Genomic DNA, 22,226 nt, shown 5'->3' with positions numbered 1-22,226 from the left:
ATTGTTACTCATTTAGTTTTGCAAAGGGAAAGACAGCAATATACCAATGCCCCTCAAATTATGCTTTGAAAAGGAATTGGTGCTTTCAGCTGCTACAGTATAGTTTTCTTTTATTACACGGTAACTCAGGAGAAAAGCCAAATTAAAAAAACCCTCACGTCTCAGTTTAATTATTCCCAACTTGCCCAACACAAAAAGCTTCCAGGTCTTTAATGCATTAACATACAAACAACTTGTACATACAACATGTACAATAGTTGAGCCCTTCTATGACAATAGAAATGCAGAAATACAAATATATGATGCCTAATATTTTAGGAACAACATTTTGGTGCCTTCTTTTATAAAAAGTATCTGCCTGCCTTCCTTCCTCTTACCTTGATTAATTAGGAAAGGAAGATATAGTTACAAACTTTCTCCTCCAAATCACTGTACAAGCAATTTAAATGTTTGTGCAGGGAAAACTGAACCTAACCAAACCGGTATCCTTCTGCAATGCAAGAATCAGCAAGGAGGAGTCATTTTAAGTGCAGTTATAGATATGAAAATACTAAGATGGTAACACTTCCTTGGTGCTGCTATCAAGTTTAATAAAGAACTCAGTAAAAACCTCTGAGCTGAAGAAAGAGACTTCAGGCTGCTGCAGTCATCGTTCTCACATCTCGGGGAAAAGTAACTAAGATAAAGGGATAAATGTATCCCTAGTGGTATCAGCGGAGTTATGGGGATCAATCTGCTTCACTTTGTTATTTAGTCAGTTCTCAAGGTATCTTCCCAGCTTTTAATGTCAGTAAATAAACATTAAAAGTGCTTAATGTGCAAGGCTAATCGTGATGATAGCACTTTCACTGTTTTGTTTTTTATTTGGGGGTTGGTTTTTTTGTTTGGTTTTTTTGGTTTTTTGGTTTTTTTACAAAAACTTTAAAAACAAACATGAAGGCATATATAAAATACACTTGATTTATGTAACAGATAGAATATAAACCACCAGACAAGAAAAATTATTGCAAAATAGATGAGGATGTTCATTTTTTTCACTACCGAGTTGTAAAGTAAGAAAGTTTCCTTTAGATCTTCTAAGACAAGATACTAGCTCTCACTGCTTGATGATGCAGAGGTTATTTTCATATATTGGTTGAAAATTGTCTCAAAAGCTTCATCTCTGTGTACCATGGCACCGAACACCAAAGGCTAAATGACAAAGAAAAAGATCATGTCAGTTTGGAAATGAAAAAACTTCCTCTAGGTATAGTTTAGCCAAATCAATAGGAACAGGAGATGAACTGTGCTCGAAGTGCATTAATAAAGACAGAAGAATCTTCTTCTTTACTCTTTAGAGCTTCTAAGATCTTTTCACTTCTCCATCCTCCTAAAACAAACGCACCTGCACAGAGTATTAGCAGTGGAGAACACTTCAACTCTCTTTCCACCCGCTCAGTGAGTGATGTTTTCCGCACTGACCTCTACCTCCAGTAAAGATACCTGAAAACCTTCACTGGCGTCTCTTGGTTTCGGCTCATAGGATATTTATTTAGGTAGGTGAACATTTTAACCTCAATTAAGAAGTACTTCCCAGTATCAAATGAGTAGAAAGCCTGGCACAATGGTTATTTATGGGTGATGAGTATAAAACAAGGTTCAGTCACATGTTAAGAAAAGCTTCAGTTGCCCAAAGCGTATCTGAGACTTAGAGAAACTTAAATCTTCAGCACCGTAAGACTGAAACAGGAAAACTGCCTGTGAGGGTCAGGCCCTTCCACCCCAAAGCCTCCTCACCCACAGACACTCTCAAGCCATCAGCTTTTCATTCCTGACTGCACAGCAGAGCAGCCCCCATGCTCCTGAGGAAGGATGCTGGGGAATGGTCAATGGAGGCAGTGAAATAATGAGGCAAATCTTTCTGAAGTGCTACAATAAAATATTCCAGATGCAGCAGAACAACTTAAATGTTTAAATTAAAATTCTGAAGCCAAATATATTGAATAGACACTTGAACTTAAAAAAACCCCAAGAAAAGCCCCAAAACCCCACTCGTATGAGGAAAAGCAGCTTTTATATTGGTCCTAGCCAGAGAAGGAAGACAAAAAGGGCACAAAGTCAAGCACAGCAATACAGATACAGCCAGCTACTTACTTTTTGTGTAGATGGTGTTGATACAGCAATACCCATCCCTGATCCCGGGAGAACAGAGAGCACTTTATACTAAAAAGAAAAAAATAGACCAAAGATATCTTATGTACTGAACAACTGCCAAAGGTGCTGAGAAGGTTACACAGCTCATCACTGCTGCATCCTCTCGGCCACAACTAACAGACCTCTATTAAAAACAAGAGGCCAGACGCTGTTCATTGACCCCAGAGTCAACAGGTACCGCATCGCTGTACAGCAAGAACCTGCCTCCAGGTTGGGGTGATGTTTTTAGACCTCCCATGTGCTGTGGCAGTACCCAGCCTGCTGGAACCAGCCCTAGGCCCAAACCAAGCACCTTGGTACCACCGTGGCACATGGGATATGCCCAGGACTGTGCTGGCAGCTGGATGGTGCAGGCAAGTAAAACACTCCAGCCCTACCTGTACATACACGTGAGACTGTGTCTGCAAGTATCACCTAGAGGCTTCTCTAGAAGTAACATCATCCAGTGTTTAAAGAAGCAGCAAGCAGACCAGAAAAAGATTTTTCAAAATTAAGCAGGGTATGTTGGTTGTTTTTTGGTTTTTTTTTTTAAGAATGTCTGTATTGCTAAGAAGGAATACAGATGCTGAACTGGTGAGTATCTGCAAGGACGAAAAGACCCCCAAGTCTGGCATGTGTTTCCCATCCCCAAATAAAACCAGGCACAGTACATCTTTATGCTTGGCTGCATGGTCCCTGTCTCATCTTTATTAAAATACTACACAGATGCAAAAGGATCTTTATGGCAGTAAAAACCTACTAAACAACAAGCCAGCATTACTGCAAATAGGATGTTTAAAACCCATCAACATGAATTATTAATTACAACAGGAACGTTCAAGTTATACACAAGGCATCTGCTTTACAGGCACGTGATAGAAACAGAAGGAACTAATTTGAAGACCTGAGGTAACTTAGGCAGTAGAGACCAGGCTGAGGTGTTTCTTTGCACAGCATGATACAGTCTGTGGCACTCAGGGCCACAGAACGTAGTAGAAAGCACAGGGGGCTGTGTTTAAGAGCAACACAAGTTCAGAGAGGGTAACAGAAAGTGCCATCAAACTCCAAAGAGAGTGATGCAAGGCACCAATAAAGCCACTGGTGACTGCAGGCTGATAAATTCGACCAGAGGAAGGATCCCATTGTACTTGCCACGCTTCCAAATATCCACTTCTCACCTCTGTAATGATGGGATCCCAGCTCGATGAAACTCCAGCCGAATCCAGTCGGGCTACTCTAATGATCTAGCTTTCTCCACTGACACTATTTCCTCATCCCTCATGAGGCATCTACTTCTAAAATGGTGCAACTACTGATATCAACACCCAAACTGATGTTACTATTACACAATTCCTGCCAACACTAATCTTAAAGCCTGCACAGCTCTCAACACGGGAGTTAAGAAACAGCATGACTTTAATTTTAAAATATTTCAGGAGTGCGAGGGTTCAGTAAACTCTGGTTTTATGCTCATAGTGCTCATTGCTTGTACTGAGTTCAAATAGCTGAACAAGTGGCTCTGGGAAACACTCTTGATGAAAAGATTTTACTCATAAAAATCAGCAATTGCATGATTTTTCAAAATAACATAAGCAGAAAAGCAAAACAAGAGTAGCTGAACAGAAAACAAGCTTTCTCCACTACTTGCATACATACCTTCTGAATATCTGTTATATCCGTTAGCTTTATAACTTTGTTTCTTTTAGATGAGCCGGATTTGGAGCTTTCAAAGCACAAGTAACTGAAGACAAGGAAAGAAAATGCTCACTTTGATACAGTATTCTAAAACAAAGCTCTCAATATCACTCCTGTCACTCCTGCAGTTTGAAATCTCACAGGTTAAAATCAGCTTAAAAAAAAAAAAAAAAGAGGCACACAATATGCAATTAATTCAGTTTTGGCTTCTAATTCAGAACAAACATTCAAAATTCTAGCAACTGGCTAACCAGAATATACAATATGTACACACAAACACAAAAATAATTGCATATTTATATCACTGCACTGAATGGTAAAACCTGACAAGCATTTTAAAGACACAGAAAGCATGTATATCCTTTAACAGTTGAAATCCAGATCTCAAATGGCTTACAAATCTTTGACCATCCCAAAAGAAGATTAATGGAAAACACTATGTTAGTTTCAAGTTACTGTGATGCAGACAAAAACTCAGATTTCTAAATCCTGAAGAGTGCTCTCCATCACTAGGCGACACTGCATACAGATCAGCTCTACTTCTATTCATTACATTCCAAAGGAATTTCAGTGTGAGACCCAAACAGTAGTGATGGTAGTTATTGAGTCCTGGGAGGCTGGGGGGTAAGTGAGGATGAAGGAAAAAAAAAAAAAAAAAAAATCAACACTAGTTTTGAAACCAAGGCTTGAACTACTCTTTTTTTTTTGTTGCGCACTAGGAGAAAGAAAAAAAAAAAAAAAAAAAAAATCAACACTAGTTTTGAAACCAAGGCTTGAACTACTATTTTCTTTTTGTTGCGCACTGTTTCAAGGAAGCTATACATTCAATTTGCTTTAAAATAAGAAGCTCAAGAGTATGTGCCAAATAACCTTTGATCACAACTCTCCAAACAGACTTAGCTTCTAGGTTTCCTTTGTAGTATATGTATAGTTAAGTACGTTATCCGCATTAAGAACTGCGGCTACTAACAACTGACTATATAGAGCTACTCACCATTCTTATGTAAGCCTTTCTGAGGCAAAGCAACATTTGTTAAGCGTCACCGCACTCCAGATTCATCGCTCTTGCTCCTATGGTGCTTTTTTGAGGTTTTAAAGCACCACGAAAAGGCATTTTTGTTTCAAAACATTGTTAAAGGATTACTTTTAGATTCAATTTTTGCATTTCCCTCCTAAGAAATGTGTAGAGCGCAATGACTCACTTTTCTGTGACATAGAGTACTCCATTCCTGATGTAGTCTGTAGGCATCTTCCTGTCTCTGTTGATCAAGCAACAGCGCCAGCCATTTTCACACACTGAAAAAGTCATAACAAGAAATCTTACTTTGAGGAAAAGAAAGCGACAGGCATTATCACCAGCAGTTTCCTTATAAAACAGCAGAAGATACTGAAAATTAAAAATTAGATCCCTAAAACTAGAAGCATTTTAAAAAAAAAAGGCCTAAATAAGTTTTTTTAGAAATCATAACATCTGCTCAACAATGCTTTTAAACAAACTCAAACCAAAAACCACCCACACAATTATTCCCTTTAACTTGAGTATTCCATTTGCACCACCGCAAAGGGCACACCAGGCTCTGCGTTCTTTCAAAGAACTGTAAGGATGTGGAATGAAAGAGGCCATCTCCGTTCATCCTAATTAAAAGCAAGTCTTTTTAATCATAAGCTTATAACTGTACTTTGCTCAGAAAGGGAGTTCAACTTCAGACCATCCTTGGCTTTTTTAGAAAATACTAACGCAGCCTTCCTGTTGCACAATACCTGCCAAAGGACGCTCATTTTCTGACAGGTTAAAAACCTCATGGAAATTCCCCCTCTTGGTGGTATGGAAACGACTCGTGTCTTCATCTTTGCTTATTCCGGTTGGGGCACTTGAGCCCACATAACTTCTGGATGCTGCTGTTTGAAGCTGCAGAAAAATAAACACGATTCCAAAATCTGAACAACAACATTTAAGTTGCACTCTTAAAAACAAGCTGGCTAACTACTCTTCCTAAAAAAACAAAACAAAAAATCTAATCAATTTTCATTATCTACTTCAATAAAGTTAACTTTGGACTATTGCGCTACAAAACTCTTGTGCTATCTGAACAAGCTTTCAGATCGCTGCCCTTCGATGGACATCCTTTGCAGGGGTGAAAGCTCATGGTTCTAAATGCACCTATCTTAGAATACCTTTCTTCTACAGCAGAGGGTATATCTCATTAGGTACAGCTAAGTCACTGCACGCGGCTCCAATTATTCTACTTGTGGGACTACTAACAGCTAATATACTATCTGTACTTGGCTTGTCTTCAAGAGACAGACCAAGCACAAAATATTACTGCACAAAGTAAGTTTAGAAAGAAAAAAGAGCTAACAAAGAAAAAGCCACACAAAACTGCACATGCTCATTATGAATACAAATGCTGAAATTGAAAGGAAATTTTCCACACTAGGATCCATACCTTTTCATGCCCTGACAGCTAGCAGGAAAAGAAATAAACAACAGAAATGTGACAGTGACAACAGAAAAAAAGTGAAGTATATTTAACAGTATAATATAAAGAATAAAACATCAACTGAGTGACACTGCCAGATCTTGCTCACAAACCAAGAGACTACACACAACGAATGCAATTAAAAAAGAAGAGTTATCAGTGGTTAGAGCACACCAGTCCAATTTATTCAGGTTGCATTAGCGCCATTGATCTTTCCCTTGCTTTGAAGTTGCACTGAATTTTGAGTGTCGACACATGAAATAAAATCAGAATGGTTGTCAGCATCCTTGGTGGGGGAAAAGAAAAGGTAGCGTGGAGTTCACAAAACCAAAGTACTTGAGTAAAACCTGCTTTTAAACAGAGCTACTGAGCCACTGGAGCCCGCCCTAGCAAACAAGCTAGGAACAAGCAAGCTTCTGGAATGACAGCAGGCATTTCCTTTGGAAAGCTTGCCTGCATTTGCATCTTGGTGGGGTACCACACGTTTCTGAAGGCTGGCTTTTGCCATCAAAGCATTAACAGCTCCGTTCTTAGCCCCACCATATACATGCAGTTCAACAACTGGCAAACTGACCACAAGCAAGCTCAGGACCAAGCCGCCCTTCTGTAAAGGCCTGATGCTGTCAGAGGCCGACCAGCCTCCCATCTTTTCTTTTTTTTTTTTTTTTTGCACATAATTTGGCAGAAGTCAGTAATTCACAGAATTTAGTGTTAACAAAAGAAATCCAAAGCAAATGAAAAAATGTGCACTGCAATTGCTGACTAGAAACCAGACTGACAAAACAGCAGAGGGTATTTACCATCCGGCTTTTTGAGTAACTGTAACACAATGATGCCTCTGGGGAAAAGAACAAAGGAAGCTGACGTGGAAAGCAAATAGTTGATGAAAAGTGTACTATTGTTTCAGTTACTGCCCTTCTGCAGTGCCCTTAGCAATGACTGAGCCCCTGGAACCAAGCAAAGTAATAGCTTCTCCAACAACTTGCATGGAAGTAAAGATCAGACGGATCTTTTGAAGGTTTTCGTGGACAAGTTATTTGGCTCCATATGCATGTACCCAGGTGAAGCCCCATGGCCACAAACATTCAAAAAAAAAGATCAGGGCAATAGGTCTAATGCTTTTTGCACTGGAACGAGGACTATTCCTGCTCTCTGCTAACTGCTTCCTCCCTGCCAGTTATATATAGATAATTTAAAAAGTGTTTAAACTTCAGTACCACAACCCATCCGGTGACTGAAGATGTGAGGAAGTTCTGCCCTTACTTCTAGCTCTTCCTAACACAGGCAAATGTTTCCTCTACCCTTAAAAGAAGCAGATAATTTATTCATAACTGTCCAGGCTTGAGACAACCCATGGCCAATTACTAAAAGAAAGGCATCGCATCCAATTTTGATAAGCCTTCAATCTAACTGGAAGTGATTTGGTTTGCAATGCTGGAAGAGTCCTGACTGTCTAAAAACATCACCACGACCTGCAGGTACTCCTTTTCACTTGATTTGTCATCAGTTTTTGACACACAACCTTTACCCATCAGATACTGTTGTCGGGCTTGTTTTCTAAGGATGTGGGGTCAGGGTGGTGGTACAGACCATGAATATTGCATTGTCTAGGTTTACATCGTCTTGTATGCTCTTTAATGATAAGGCGGCAAAGCAAATGCACATATCCTGGCACTACGTGCTTTTTGGCTCTGCCTTTTCTATGAAAAAATTTGAAAACCTATTTGGTTTTCACCTTTTTGGATAAAATCCTATTTTTAATACTATGAGGTTCCCAAAAATCTCTCAAGGGGTTATAGTTTGTATAAAATTACTGAGACTAAGCTAGTGTGTTCACAGATATTTGGAAGGAGATAATGCAGTCCTATACATCCTTTCCAGGCAGACAAGCCAAGCTTATCAAGTCTGACACAGTAATACTAAAACTCTGGTCTACTTGACACAGCTCAAACCATAAGGAAAAGCTGTAAGGGATAATTACTCTAAGTTTATGGATTCAAGTTCCGCAATTCAGAGCCTTTCCACCTCTAAGGGGATTAGAGAGAACCAGCAAGAAGCTGCTACGGTGTATGACTGACAACCGGTAAGCTTGAGAGGCACTAAGTATTTCAAGCCCATCTCCTGCAAGCAAGAGAAACAGAGGCCATGGACAGCTACATCCCAATGCTCATTCATCTCTCTCACCCCTTGGTAAATAGGAGCAAGAGACTCACTTTCTGACTACCCTTCTCTTCAGAAATGCTCAGATCATGCTGCAGTTATTTTACCCCCGACTGCTCCATTGCCCCCAGAAGCCCATATTTTTTCTTCTTATTCTTCACAGGTTAAAAAATGAGGGTTCACATGCTTATCCCTTTTGCTCTCCAGTTGCGTACCCCGGCTGAATTATTGTTAAATGCTGCAAATTTTAGTCTGGGAGCATATAAGAGCACGCAGATACTCCATGAATGTCATTAGATACTGTGGTGACATTAAGCAAATGCTAAAACGGGCTTAGACTAAAGTTTTATTACAACTATTTTTATTTTTAAACTAATAAACATTGACAAATTCAGGGATACGGAAAAGCACAACTTGCTCTTCAATTATCATGTCAGGTCCCGAAATAATTTGCGAAAATGCACAACATTTAAAGATTTAACTATGAGATTTTAACAAAAGAAAAATATACTGTTGAAGTACCACATTGGTAAAAAGTCATTTATCACCATTATGTTAAAAGTCATCTAATACAAATAGCCATAAGGCATAATGCCTAAATCTGTAAACTACTTTATTACCTCTGTTAATGCTTAACCCATTAATAATATGCATATACCCATTAATAATATGCATATTATACTCAAGCCTTTTTTTTTTTTTTTACTTTTTTTTTTAAGTAACTGTTCTTTAATCTACACTAGCAGCTGAATTTCTACTGAAAAAGAATGTCTGAGAGCAAGGAAGGGGAATACAGGCAGACTAAATTTTGACAATAAAATCACTAAGAATGCATGTTACAAAAATTTGTATGAATATGGATGGGGTTTTTTTTTGCGTTTAGCTTCACATGTTTTCCAGTGTGTGTATATATAGAGAGAGAGAGTGTGTGTGTACATATATATATGTATATAAAGAGAAAGTATATATACTTTTTCCCATATACAATATGTATGGTTTATACACATATTTTGATAATAGATTCTTATAAGAAACTGAATGCATATAAAAACTCTGTGGATTGTGAAAAAATTAAAAAAAGAACTAACATTAACTGTTAAGATTTAATTAAACTTCCTTTTAATGTGCTCTAGTCACTGGGGAAAAGGGAAAGCGAGAAAGGGATCTGATTTTCAGATGTTGGGAACAGAGGGACAAAAAGATTTATTACTCTTACCCGTCTTGATACTGTAGCATTAGATCTTTCTTTGAGCTGAGGATCTGTCGGGAGACTTGTCCAGATGATATAGGGAGTATCATACTTTGCTCTTAGTCTGGGGCATCGTTTGAAGATAAAATCGATAAGGAAAAACTTGATTCCAGCATAGAGTCCTGGAAAAAAGGTCACTTTAGTAACCATGATGAAGGGGCATTAAGAACTACGCTGTTCTGATCATGTTTTAACAAGTTCATGAACAAAACCAAATTCTGTATGTTGTCACAGTGCTAAACCATTCTCTTGGTTTTAATATTTTGATTCTTCTTCCAAAAGCAGGAAATTATTTTTCTTTTCCCCTGCAGCCCAGTTCCTCCCTGTCTCCAGTTTTTTTAAACCACTTACACAGCTTCTTACTATGCAGAAAAACATCAAAACAATTCAAACACACTCTCTGTTACCAGAAGCATTCTGAAAACATGAAAAACTTCCAAAAGAGAAAACATGCTGGAGCATTCAACTCTGCAGTTCCTTGCACGACTTTAAATGGCAACAGAGGGCTCTCATGTACCACATCAAACTCTTATCTTTCAGTCCAGTATGTCCTCATACAAGATATTTTCTTGCATTCTACCAGATTAAAAATACTCTCAAAACTTTACTGAATGCTTGAAATACTCTCTCAAAACTTTACTGAATGCAATTCAGATCTCTAAGAGTCAGAGTAAAAAAAACAAATTCTCACACATCTAATTCAATTGCCACATCAAGCAAAACTATGTTTATGTTCAAGCTAACATAGTTTGAAGTTCAGTGCCGCTAAAAGTAATACTCATTTGATTGTATCATGACTTTAATAAAAAAAAAAAAAGAAAAAGAATTCTTGGCTCACAGGATGTGGCTACAAATAGAGAAAAGCCTGCCTCATGCTTTAGCGAAAACCCTCCTTTCCCAACTCTCATTTCAGAGTTTAAGTATTAACCCTTTCATTTATTTCCAACCCTATCATCCTTGTGCCTTTTGTGCCACATATTTAATTTTCAAGGACATTTGAGAAAAAAAAAAACCCAAAATATAGGACTTCCTGGAAGCCTTACAGCTGACAGTTTGAAGACCTCTGCTCATAGTTCACCATAAATTTCCCCTCTTCAAGGAGCGAATGCATTATCCGGTCTTTTTCTGTTATATTATGTATCCAGAGATGGTTTTCAAAACGGACATGACAAATTAAGCCAAGTACAAGGAAAATACTTCAAAACACTGCATTATCTATTAACGCAGTATTTTCTTTCTTTAACTCTAAAATTCTCCCTCTAAAGATAACATCAAGATTTAACACATCAAGTCTACACTGTAACAAGTCAATTATTTATTGCGTTTACCCATTGCAAGCCCAATGATCCTGTAGGGCAAAAAGCAGGATGCAATAAAAGCTGCCCATAGAGTGATGTAGAGCTTCTGTGTTATTTCCGGCTGGACCCACATGAACAAGCTGAAAACAAAAAAGAAACAAAATTTTGTTACTAGTATTCCTGACATTTGTCAAGTCTTGTTTTTAGAGAAAAGAAGAGTCATGCCAGATAACTTACTTTTTAATTTTTTCCAGTATGTCTGCCATCTTGCCGAAAAGGTTCTGCGTAAGAGGCAACAGAATTAAAACCAAGTCGTGCATTACTTGTTTGGGTTTTTTTTGTCCACATAATAGAAACGAACAGCTATCTTATTCTGTTGGTCATAAGCAATTCCCAGAAGTGATTTTAACTCATTTTCAGTCATTTCTGTACTTCACAATTGAGTAAATACAGAACAGAATAGCAATACTCAATGACTGCCATCTCATTTAACGCCTCATTCTGTAACCCATGACTGACTGTTAGAAGTGAAGAAGCTATTTGACCCCACTGTCAAACTGGAAGATACATCACTGCAGATATTTTAAATTAAGCTGTCAGTCTAAGAGTTAAGAACTTCTATCAGTAGGTAACAAAATGGAAAGCTTCTTTACACATTTTGAGCACTGAAATCTCAGGAAGTGGTTACTGGTTTCATACAATGTTGGACTCAGCTTCTTTAGAAACACACCACCAGCAGCTGTTTATGAGATACTCTTCAAGTTATCAGGAGTCCACGCAATTTCAACAACTATTGATGCAAACAGACCCCCACTCAGGACTAAGGGGGTTATTCAGCCATCTTCTCTAACTGTCACAGCACCTGTAAACCTCATCTTCCCAGTAAATTTCCAAAGAACATAAACATATGCACCACCACCAGCAGGAGACTATAAGCATACACAGTTGGCAAGAGAAAGGTAAGCTCCTCTCAGTGGTGCCTCTTCATGAGACGTGGCACACAGCTCAGCTGGATGGTAGAGTCACTCAGCTGCTAGGGTAGCTCATCACACTGATGGAGCTGGGAAAAAACCTCCCCTCACTCCCTCCCACTCAAATAGAAGATTTCAAGCTGTCTTACAGAATACAAGGGACTCTTAACACCAGTTTTGCGATTAGTAGAGTTGGGATATGAATCCGTATTCCAGTACACTGTTAAGATTTGCTACCTGATGTACGTTATGAGAAGCACATTTGCTTACATTAGGGGAAAAACTGTCAGAAGCTGCTTCTGTTTGCCTTCAGATCTCACTCAGAGAGGAGACTCTGATGGTTCTTCAAAGCATCATGCCATTCTAGAAGCTTAAGGCATCTCATCAAGATCTCTTTTGCTTGTAAGTAAAGACCCCTACGCAAGGGAAGTATTGCTTGTTTAAGAGTTTATTTTCACATGCTGCACAACAAAGTACTATGAACCTCATTGTTCCAAGAAAGCAGCTGGAGATGTCCGTGAGCAGCACAGTACCTGAGCCTTTTGAGCCACATCCAGAACAAGCTGAAACTTTTCAGACACCGTCAAGTCCTCTTTTGGGGGTTCCTTGAGCAAGAAAAGACAAATCTATTAATCTTCAGCTCAGCTAAAACTGGTATTTTACAAAATTCCTCACGACAACATGACCCCTCAACATTCTTGGCAATAGTCCTCTCACTTTTAACGGTCTCGAAATTTGCCAAGTTCCTCCCTTGTCTCAGATCTACTGCTTATGTCTTTCAATGCTGGTTATCTGTAGTTCAATGCTCTTCCTCCACAATATAAGCAAACATAAATATATGATGCTGTGAACGACGCAGTAAGTCTTGCAGCAGCATGGTTGCAATAGCTTTCAGTCTATAACCACTTAAACTCACCTACTTCTAGTCTAGGACAAAGATGTCTTTTTTAGAAAAAGTTTTAAATCTATAACTTTATTTAAATAGATAACTGGCCTTTTAAGGATAACAACATTATCCTGGAAGCAAGGCCTCACTAAGTCTTAGTAAAAGGTCTGAAATTCAAACAACTCCATCTTACATTAATACTTACAATACTTCCTGCTTAAAGCAGGACGTGCAAATATTTATTTTGAAAATGTTACAGAGAAAACAGAATGCAAGGCTTCTTGAAGATCCCACAGGATCTAAATTGTCCCAAGCTGGCATATTAACATTTATTCCAGAAATGTTGCTCAAGTTGGGAACATTTTATGGTGAAACACCCAAATGCAGTGCTGTTAGTGAAGATTTCTAAATTTGAAGAGAAAGAAAAAAGCTGTAGTGTCTTTATCTGCAACTCATTCTCCCTTCCTTTTACAGCTACCCACATAAACCCAGCGGAAGGTTTTGAAGGTGCAACTTCTAACATGGGCGTACGGGTCAAACTGATCAAAGACCTACCATGGGTTCTGAAACTTCAGGCACAATGCTCCACTGTATTCTCCAACCCCTAGAAGTTATGGAAATAGTTAAAGAGAGCAAGTACTTCTTCTCCACCTGCCAACATGGATTATTTATAAGAGGTTAAAAAACAGCTTTTCGCAACAAGCACTTGTGACTTAAAAAATAAATTTAAAAAAATCCCCCAAACCCAAATCAACAAAGAATCCACAAAATAGCATAAGCACAAGTCACCAACCATGGAGAGCTTTAGAGGTACATACATTACAAAAATTTATTATATTAGCTAGGTAGATACACACAGCATCACTGTTCATGGGTTTTGCAACAAAAGTGAATTGTGTGCACAGAGTAAACAATTAGGAATATTTTTTCTTGTTTTTTATGTGAGCAAAATTATATCAACTTATTCTGGAGCCTATTTGCTACCTCAGACAGGAAGTATTAGTTAAGAAATCAGAAAATTATTTTAAAATATGCATATTAAAATGCTCACCAGCATTTTAAGGTGGAAAATACCATCAGCCTAAAATAGCATTTTTAAAGGATCTTCTCAATGAAGAAAATGTATTTCATTTTTAAAAATAAAGTGTGAATTTTTATTAGAGACCATATATACAAATGGAAGACACTGCGGATGAAGTAAGCCAAGGGCCACTGAAAGAGGCAAAACTGCAATTTTAGGCCTAGGTGAAAATTCTCTCCATGGTAAAGCAGCAGGGTTCAATACTTAAGGTGATGTTCTCTAACTACTCTGAATATTGCAGAATATTTTTATTTTAGAAATCTGAAGTGTTGAGGGATTTAAGAACATGCAGCATCATTTACAATGACCCAAGTCACAGAAAAAAAAAGATAATTCCTTATAGAAACTGAGCAACAAAATGAAGGATATTAAAGTTTGAATTTCACTTTGTTAAACTTAACTCACAATGTTAGAAAAGGTAACAGTTTACAAATCAGTGCAAGAATACCACAGGAAAGTGTTACAAGAGAATAATCTAATATTTAAGTAAATACCTGGCTATGAGGTAATTTAGGGACAACCTCAAAATTGCTAAAAATAAGAACATAGGAATGGCCCAGCCATGCCATACAGCATTCATGTAAATCTGCAGATTAAAAAAAAAAAAAAGAAAAAAAGAGATGTGGATTACAAACTGAGGTACAGTGAGCTGTATGAAATACTATTTCCCACTGTACTGTTGGGTTCAGAATGACACAACTCAGATCACAAAAGTTCATAAATTTTAGCCACCCCATGACAGACAATGGCACTGCATTCACGGAAGTAAAGTCTAAACTATAAGACTGAACTAAATCTCCAGAGATGACACTGAAATAGTGCTCGGCTGCCTGGGAGAATGAGCATTTTCACCACTAAAATTACATGAAGGTCTAGAAAAAAAAATAGTTAACCTTCAAGTCTGTGAATCTGCTGCATGACCACAATATGGTCTGACCTCACCTAGATCAGTTGAAGCAATGGTGTAGAAGAGTCATAACAACAGCTCCGTGGCAGGCAATGGGATAAACACTCACTGCACCATTTCACGTCAGCTAAACTCCAGTTTCTACCAAGCTTAAAAAGACTGCAGGAAAACAAGTCTTCTTTTATCTAACAAATGCAGTCACAAAGTGTTTCAAAAGGTATTCTGTCCCCTTCCCAGCGTCTGAGAACAGAATGACTACCGTGTCCCTGCTAAGAGACACTGGGCTTCTTAGTGATAAACCCAAAACTAAACATTGCTCTGGCTCCGAGGTCCCAGAGCTTTCTGAACAACAGCTGAAGATCCGTCCTTCAGCTTTTACCTGAAGAATGGACTTGTCAGGGGAGGTGAGACGAAAATCAATAGATCAGGAGAAAAGACTGACAGAGGGCACTGGGAGGAGGAAGACTCCCCCTCAACAGTCCTTCAGCTGTACCATGCAAAGTAGCATTTTCACCAATCAGGTTGCACTGGGTTTGCGTGGCGAGGTTTAGGTAGCAGGGGGCTGCAGGGCATGCTTCTGTGAGAAGACGCTAGAAGCTTCCACCACGTCCGACAGAGCTTCAAGACAAACCCACCACTGGCCAAGGCCGAGCCCATCAACGACAGTGGTAGCGCTTCTGTGATAACATATTTAAGAAGGGGAGAAAGTTGCTGTGCAACAGCAATTGCAGCCAGGAGTGAGAACATGTGAGAGAAACAACTCTGCAGAGAGCAGGGTCAGTGAAGAAGGAGGGGGAGAAGGTGGTCCAGATGTCGGAGCAGAGATTCCCCTGCAAGCCATGGAGGTTAACAGTGGAGCAGATATCCACCTGCAACCCATGGGGGACCCCATGCCAGAGCAGCTGGATGCCCAAAGGAGGCTGTGACCCCGTGGAAGAGAGAAGTGCCCAGACTGTTTCAAGTTATTTTAACAGTTACAAAACCATGCTACAGTAAACCCATAATACACAATTCAAGAGGCTTTGAAATACAACTTAAGTGACAGCTACCGGAATTTTGAGTTAAATGAAATTACACTATTTGATTTGACTTAAGCTGCAGCATAACTCCTACATGGATGTGGCGGTCTCAATGAATTTCAGTAAATAACACATTTTAGGAGTTCTTACTACTCCTGGAGGAATAGGATAACTTACAATAAAGGCAATAGCAGAAGTGTAGATAGAATACCAGTCTGATAAGGCAGAAAGATTCTTCACAAAATTAGTAACAGGTTTGGCACCTCTCTCTAAAGAAAAGCAAAGAAAAAACCACAACTGTTAGAATTAGCTGGCAGTGGCTAAATCACTTGTAAATGACAAACAACCAAATTAGGAAAATTAAGAGGAATATTCAAGACACATACTGATAAAAAGGCTTATCCAAATTAAGAAAAAATTAAACCCATCAATATAACAACAATTAATTAAGAAATGCATTTCCAAAACCCAAAGTGTTATTCAAGACAAAGATTATGTCTAAACTTGGAAAGATAGATAAAAATAATCAATTTCCTCTACAAGGGGTATTGCTGGATACTGACAGCAGTCTGTTCTGAGCCCTCTTCTAAGGACCCTGAAGACCTCCACACAGCTCAGTTCATCCCACTGTAAAACACCGTAAATTCGCCTGACTGGACTCCAAGCCACTGAGGAACAACTTGCTGCTTGACCAAGCTAGCTTAAAGCCACGCTGGATTTCTCTTGGCTATGTTTCTGCAGAAGTCTATCTATTGGTAGCACTTTGCTGCTTACTTTTCCTAAGGAAAGAGACACAGGGCCTTGATGCCTGAAGAAGTTTGTCTCCCACCTCTGCAGACCTCTGCTCCTGCAGTCACTGCACAGGAGACTAACCTGTGCTGGGAGAGGCATCACTCCCACATGCAATGCATGCAGTCAGCCAGCAACTGCAAGAACTCTTCCTCGGCTCCCTAAAATCCCTTTGTCCTTTGCCCTGTTTCTCTAAGCTTTTTCACCTCTTGAGGAAACTCACCAGGGGACACCAGGCAACAGAAGAGGGCTACTGCAAGGAGACCTTTGCATTCTCTGCTGGAACACACCATGTCTGTCTTCCCTGCTGAGAAGCGTGACAGCTCCTCCCACACAGGGGACCCCAGGAATACCCACCCTCATTTGCAGTTCAGCTCACAACTATGAAAAGCTTTCCTCAAGAAAGCCTGTGACTTGCTGTCTCAGTTTGTTTGGCTTGAAATTCAGCTACCCTCAATACACTTCCTATTGGAAGTAACAAAATAACTAGGACTAGATTTCCTTGGGCATCAGCAGAAGATTAAGTAAATGCAAGGGCATGCCCAAGAGAGTGGAGGAGGTCATGAACTCAAGTACTACTTCTTCCATCTGCTCTGCTCCACCAACCTACACCAAACCTGCAGGGAAGATCAACACTTGGAAACTGCTGATGACAACCAGGTTGCTGAGAGCTCCAAGTGGTCATCGGGCACCCTTGGACAACAGGTAACTAAATTTTTTGGCTCATCTTACAGAAGTTAGGAACCACTCAAAGCTTAAGCTTAATACTGCTTTTTTAAAAGCTATTCTGAAGGCAATGCACATCCATCACCAAGAACGTCACAAGTGTTCTGCCAAACAAAACTAGGATGAATGTCAGTATGAGAATGAGAACAAAACGGACCTTGCATGGAGATTACAGACCTTTGTTTCAACTTCACCTTCCCCCCTACACTATTCTAATGATTTGGAGCACAAATCAGCCATGGTTTTTTTTTCAGGCTAGGAATTCTTTGCTGCACAGAACATTTGGAGAGTTTAACTACTTTGTTTAACCTGACATCTTGCACCCTCCACTTTCCAAAATAATTTATGCAAGAGAAAGAAACCAACCTCTCCGTCTCTGAAAGCATAAGCTAATGGACAAGCAAGCAAACTATGAGCAGCTCGGGTGTAAACATATGAAAACTATTACTTTTGCCATTGGACAAATACCCTGTTCTCACTCATTATGTGTTTACACATTTTAATTAATACCCTCCCTATGTAATTCAAGATTAAAGGCAAGCTTCTACCACTACTTTGCACTCCAAATGCTAATTCAGGGTGTCAGAATAACTTTTGCTTATGAACTGGATGAAGTATTTTAAGCCACTGTATTTCAAAATGCAGCAATCCTCCCAAAAGAGTTACTAAGAACTATTTATATTTGCAGAAAATACAATACCACTAAGTACTTACTTAATCTTCTCATATTTTCAGTCAACCTGAAAAATAATGTATAAAAGCAACTTGTTAAATAGGCAAGTAGCGCACAGTTGTGTACATTAGGTCCCTGAAATACTATTCACAGTTACACATTAGATGTTTGTGCACAAAGCTTCATTCTTGCCTTTTATGAAATGTGTTTCTTGTAACTAATACAGCCTACCTTGCATCAGACCAAAAATTTAAATGTAAAAGTTTTCCAGCCTAAGACTTTGTCTGCAGTTTTTGAGAGGCATATGACTGAACCTGGTAAATAACATAACAGTTATTCTACCTCAGACAGCAAATGAACTTCAAATTCCATTTTCTGGCCAAAGCATTCACAAATCTTTTGAGAAGGTTCTGTACTTTTTACTACTTGTTATGCAAACACATGCTCAAACCCTGCAAAAGGTTGTAAAAAAAAAAAAAAAAGATAAAAAAAAGCTGTTTGTAAAGAAACCAATAATCTCACATTCACATTAGATTTACCTTCTTGCACTAAGTGGCTCTTCTGTTTCCACTGTATTCTCTTCTGGCTGAAATCTGAAGTCCTCAACATACTCTCCAAATTTGTCACAAAACCACTTCTGGAGTCTTGAACTGACTGTGTGACTACGTTTATCTACAAAAAAAAAAAAAGCACCAAGTGTGAGGATACTACTAGAAGACACTTTCATCCAAAGCTTGCCCTATTCCCTCATGTCGTGCTTCGTTGGGAAGCAGACTCTGTACAGCTTTGCTGTCCTCCACCACTACTCTTCATGGAAACTCACTGTGCAATTTACTTCTGCCGTTGCACAGAAACCCTGACTGCATTAAGCTAGTAAAACATGACTAAAGGTGACTCCTGCTTTGCTCTACATATGGATCATGGAAGCATCTTGTTCCCAGACGTACAGAGATTACTTGAGAAGAATTTTTAGCAAACACTAAAAACATTTTCTGCTTAAGAGGTTCCTGTAAATAGAAGACTGCTGTAAACCTCAGCGCTCCTGCTGATGGGTCAGCTTGAGGAAAGCAAGTTTAAAGCAAAAGGCTCCTGAGCAAAGAGCAGGAGGTTTTATTTATATATATATATGTGGGTATAAGGAAATAATAAAAGGGTAAAAGCCTTAAAGCAGCTCAAGTGAGAACAAAACAATCACCTTTTGCTTTACCTGTAGCTCAGAGAATCACTGTCTAGAAGGAATAGACAGACTGTTCAGGTCAATACAGCAATGTCACGAAGCAGACACTGGTTACAACTACTGCAGCACCAAACTTTGTACACAGCTCCATAAAATTAAGATATGTTTAAACAGAGGCATGAAAGATTAATCAGCCACTACAACAGCTGAAAAATGATACATTTAGGCATGCAAGAAAAAAGCTACTGGTGGTCAGAAAACAGAATCAAGTGTTCTGAAAGATTAAGAATGTGCCTGTTGCCTTAGTTCTTTCAGAAATCACTGTACTATTGAATTTACAATAAGCAGAAGCTTGAGAAATGTAGATGACTACGTAGGTGTCCAAAAAATTAGTAACTCTTAAGCTTATTCTAGCTCCAGAATGTCTTGTCTTTTCAAAAAAGGAAGAAATAATAGTTAATGGCATAAGAGAGCTTTTGTATTTGAGAATAAAATAGAACATTTTGTCTATGTATTATACCTGTTTTCTGGTAAGTCAAGGATCAGCGAGGCATGCAAGAATGATGAAGTCAAGAAACAAGTTTCATTACATTCTTAGAGGCTTTACAATACACAATAAATTCCTTCCTCAGATGTGCAGAGTCAACTACAAAAAGTAAATGCAGAATCACATACAGAGAGGTAAGAAGCTGCTCAAATTGCCTTTCATATTCAGCTTCTTCAGAAGCCTGCTTAAGGACCCAGCAAGTTTTTCAGCAAGGTTCCATCTTTTAAGCATCAGAAGAAAGGGGTGAAAAAAATCCAGCTGAATCAGAGACCCGACAAAGATTACCTGTTCCATTGGCTTGTGACTGTGGCTTTGCAGGTTGCTGTGTTGCAGGCACCTCTTCCGTCCTACAAAGAGAACAGAAAAAAATGTGAAATGCTACAGACAAAGAACGCTTTCCCTTTTAGGTAAAGTGAGCAGCAGAACTTCCTCGGTTGCCATACCTGAGATAATTCAACCATGACAACAGAAAACTAAACTTATACCTTTCACAAGATTCAAAATATTCACTGCACATTGCACTTTGGATGTGAGGAAACACCATCCTCTGGAAGGAGAGATAGGGTTTCGCCATTTCCCATCACCGAAAGCTCAATTTCATTTTACAACCACTGCATAATTTAGTATCAAATTTGTTGCATTATTTATGTGTTTGCATTGTATATTCGTTGCAATGCCTGCCAGAAAATCTCTTCAGAGCCCCGACTTTCCCACAGTATTGAATGAAATGGGATTCCATATCACAAGTCGATAACCATGGTACTGAACACAACCACATGAACACAATGCACGAACCTTGGATTCTGCCACCATTACTAGAGTCAAACAGCAGCCACCTTCACAGTGAGAGGAACAGGTATCAAGAACTATTTAAAATGTTATGTTGTGAGCTCTTGAATTGCACAGGTACCAAAAGGTTTCAAAAACCACCTTTTTAAAAACTTGTGAAATTGAAATAAAGATCTGAAAAACTGAGACAAAAATGTTCTGAGAATATGTGGCATTGAAAAAAGTAGCACTGAAAAGTAGCATTGAAAAAAGTAGCATTGGCCTCGTTGGTCTCATCTTTCCAAATGAGTCAAGAATAATATGCTTATGCATTAGAAGTGAATAGGTTTTGAAAAAGACAAATATTTTTGCTGTTCTGTACACATGCAAGGCTTCAAAATACATTTGCACTATCCACAGCCTCCAACTGCCAACCTCTCTTCAGAACATTTCATGCTTCGGTCCAAAAGTCTTCAGCCATCCATGCAGATATCCTACAGAAAAATTTTTCCAATAAAGCGTCAGCTTTGACAACATAACACCAGCCACAGCAAGCTTTACTTGACAGGGAGTTGTGTGATTGAAGAGATTACTGCTTTAAACAAAAAAGTGTTGGTCGTGCAACTTCATTAGCACTCGTTTATCAAACAAAGGTGCTTTCAAATGTTCCCTTCATCTTCTGCTCCTCAGGAAGGGAACTGAGTGGGATGCCAGCCAGCAAACAGAGCAAGAAGAGGGATCCCACTGTACCGGGCAGACTGCAGCAATATAGACAGAGATACCTCTGTAAAGTACATTACAGAAAGATCTCGCTGTACTGTCTGCACATGGAAAAGGCCATTACTAATGAGTGCTGTCTCAACGTCAGCATACATCAATGAGTATGATAAAGAAACTACAGAACTAATTACCTTCCTTGCTTCCCAAGCACTCCTCGTATTTAATGAGCTTTCCACATCCTTACTCATTTTTAAAAGACACAATTAGAAATAATTTACTGATTTATAATTTATAACTGGACATCTAGCAGTGTGGAGAAGCTGAATTCAATGGCTTCTGCTCTCAAAGGCATTTTGATTTCATGTTTCTTTCAGGACTTTTCCACAAGATTTCTGTATTTGCAGCAACTCCTCTTTCCAAAAGCCGCTTGAAATTCCACCAGTTTATTTTTTTGAGCTAAACTTTAACTTTGATTTCTATGATGCTTTTCCCCAGTTTCTATACAAACTAAAAAACCACCACCATTTCCAGCTCTGTCTCTTTAGAGAGAATGAATGTGATAAAATTTGCACAGACTATTATACAGCAGTGTCTTGTTTTCCTCTATCAGCCCATCAGATAGTTACACCATAAAAGTGGGCATTTTCATCCACACTATGTCGCTGCCACCATGTTTCATTGAAGGTGAAGACACATTTAGGTAGAAAAGAGGCCATCATTCACAAGCTGGTTACACAGGCAGGAGCCAGTTATTCAATCCACTCTAGTCATTTAATCAACTCACTCTAGTCATGTGAAGGCACTGGAGGGATGCCACGCCTGAACGGTTCTAGTGACAGAGCTCAGATGGCATCCCACCACTGCCAGTCATCAGAGCCTTCAAGGCTGGGTCTTCCTTTGACAAGCTG

At 39.0% G+C, this 22,226-nt stretch overlaps 1 protein-coding gene across 1 annotated transcript in view; it reads right to left on the bottom strand.

Moving 5' to 3' along the window:
* Positions 1–931: 931 nt before the first annotated feature.
* GRAMD4 (GRAM domain containing 4) overlaps positions 932–22,226 on the bottom strand; it is a 50,902-nt gene continuing 29,607 nt past the window's right edge. The window contains exons 4-18 of the mRNA XM_010145335.1: positions 20,116–20,177; positions 18,646–18,778; positions 18,148–18,173; positions 16,096–16,187; positions 14,487–14,578; positions 13,467–13,515; positions 12,559–12,630; positions 11,292–11,335; positions 11,085–11,194; positions 9,724–9,878; positions 5,629–5,776; positions 5,070–5,163; positions 3,829–3,913; positions 2,134–2,202; positions 932–1,191 (exon numbers count right to left, since the gene is read on the bottom strand). Coding sequence (XP_010143637.1) covers positions 1,090–1,191; positions 2,134–2,202; positions 3,829–3,913; positions 5,070–5,163; positions 5,629–5,776; positions 9,724–9,878; positions 11,085–11,194; positions 11,292–11,335; positions 12,559–12,630; positions 13,467–13,515; positions 14,487–14,578; positions 16,096–16,187; positions 18,148–18,173; positions 18,646–18,778; positions 20,116–20,177 — 1,333 coding nt within the window. The 3' untranslated portion in view covers positions 932–1,089. The remainder of the gene's footprint in view (positions 1,192–2,133; positions 2,203–3,828; positions 3,914–5,069; positions 5,164–5,628; positions 5,777–9,723; positions 9,879–11,084; positions 11,195–11,291; positions 11,336–12,558; positions 12,631–13,466; positions 13,516–14,486; positions 14,579–16,095; positions 16,188–18,147; positions 18,174–18,645; positions 18,779–20,115; positions 20,178–22,226) is intronic.

Source organism: Buceros rhinoceros, unplaced genomic scaffold, assembly GCF_000710305.1.
Source record: "Buceros rhinoceros silvestris isolate BGI_N320 unplaced genomic scaffold, ASM71030v1 scaffold7501, whole genome shotgun sequence".
Taxonomy (NCBI): domain Eukaryota; kingdom Metazoa; phylum Chordata; class Aves; order Bucerotiformes; family Bucerotidae; genus Buceros; species Buceros rhinoceros.
The sequence above is the reverse complement of the archived record's forward strand: the minus strand, read 5'-3'. Positions and strand labels throughout refer to the sequence as shown.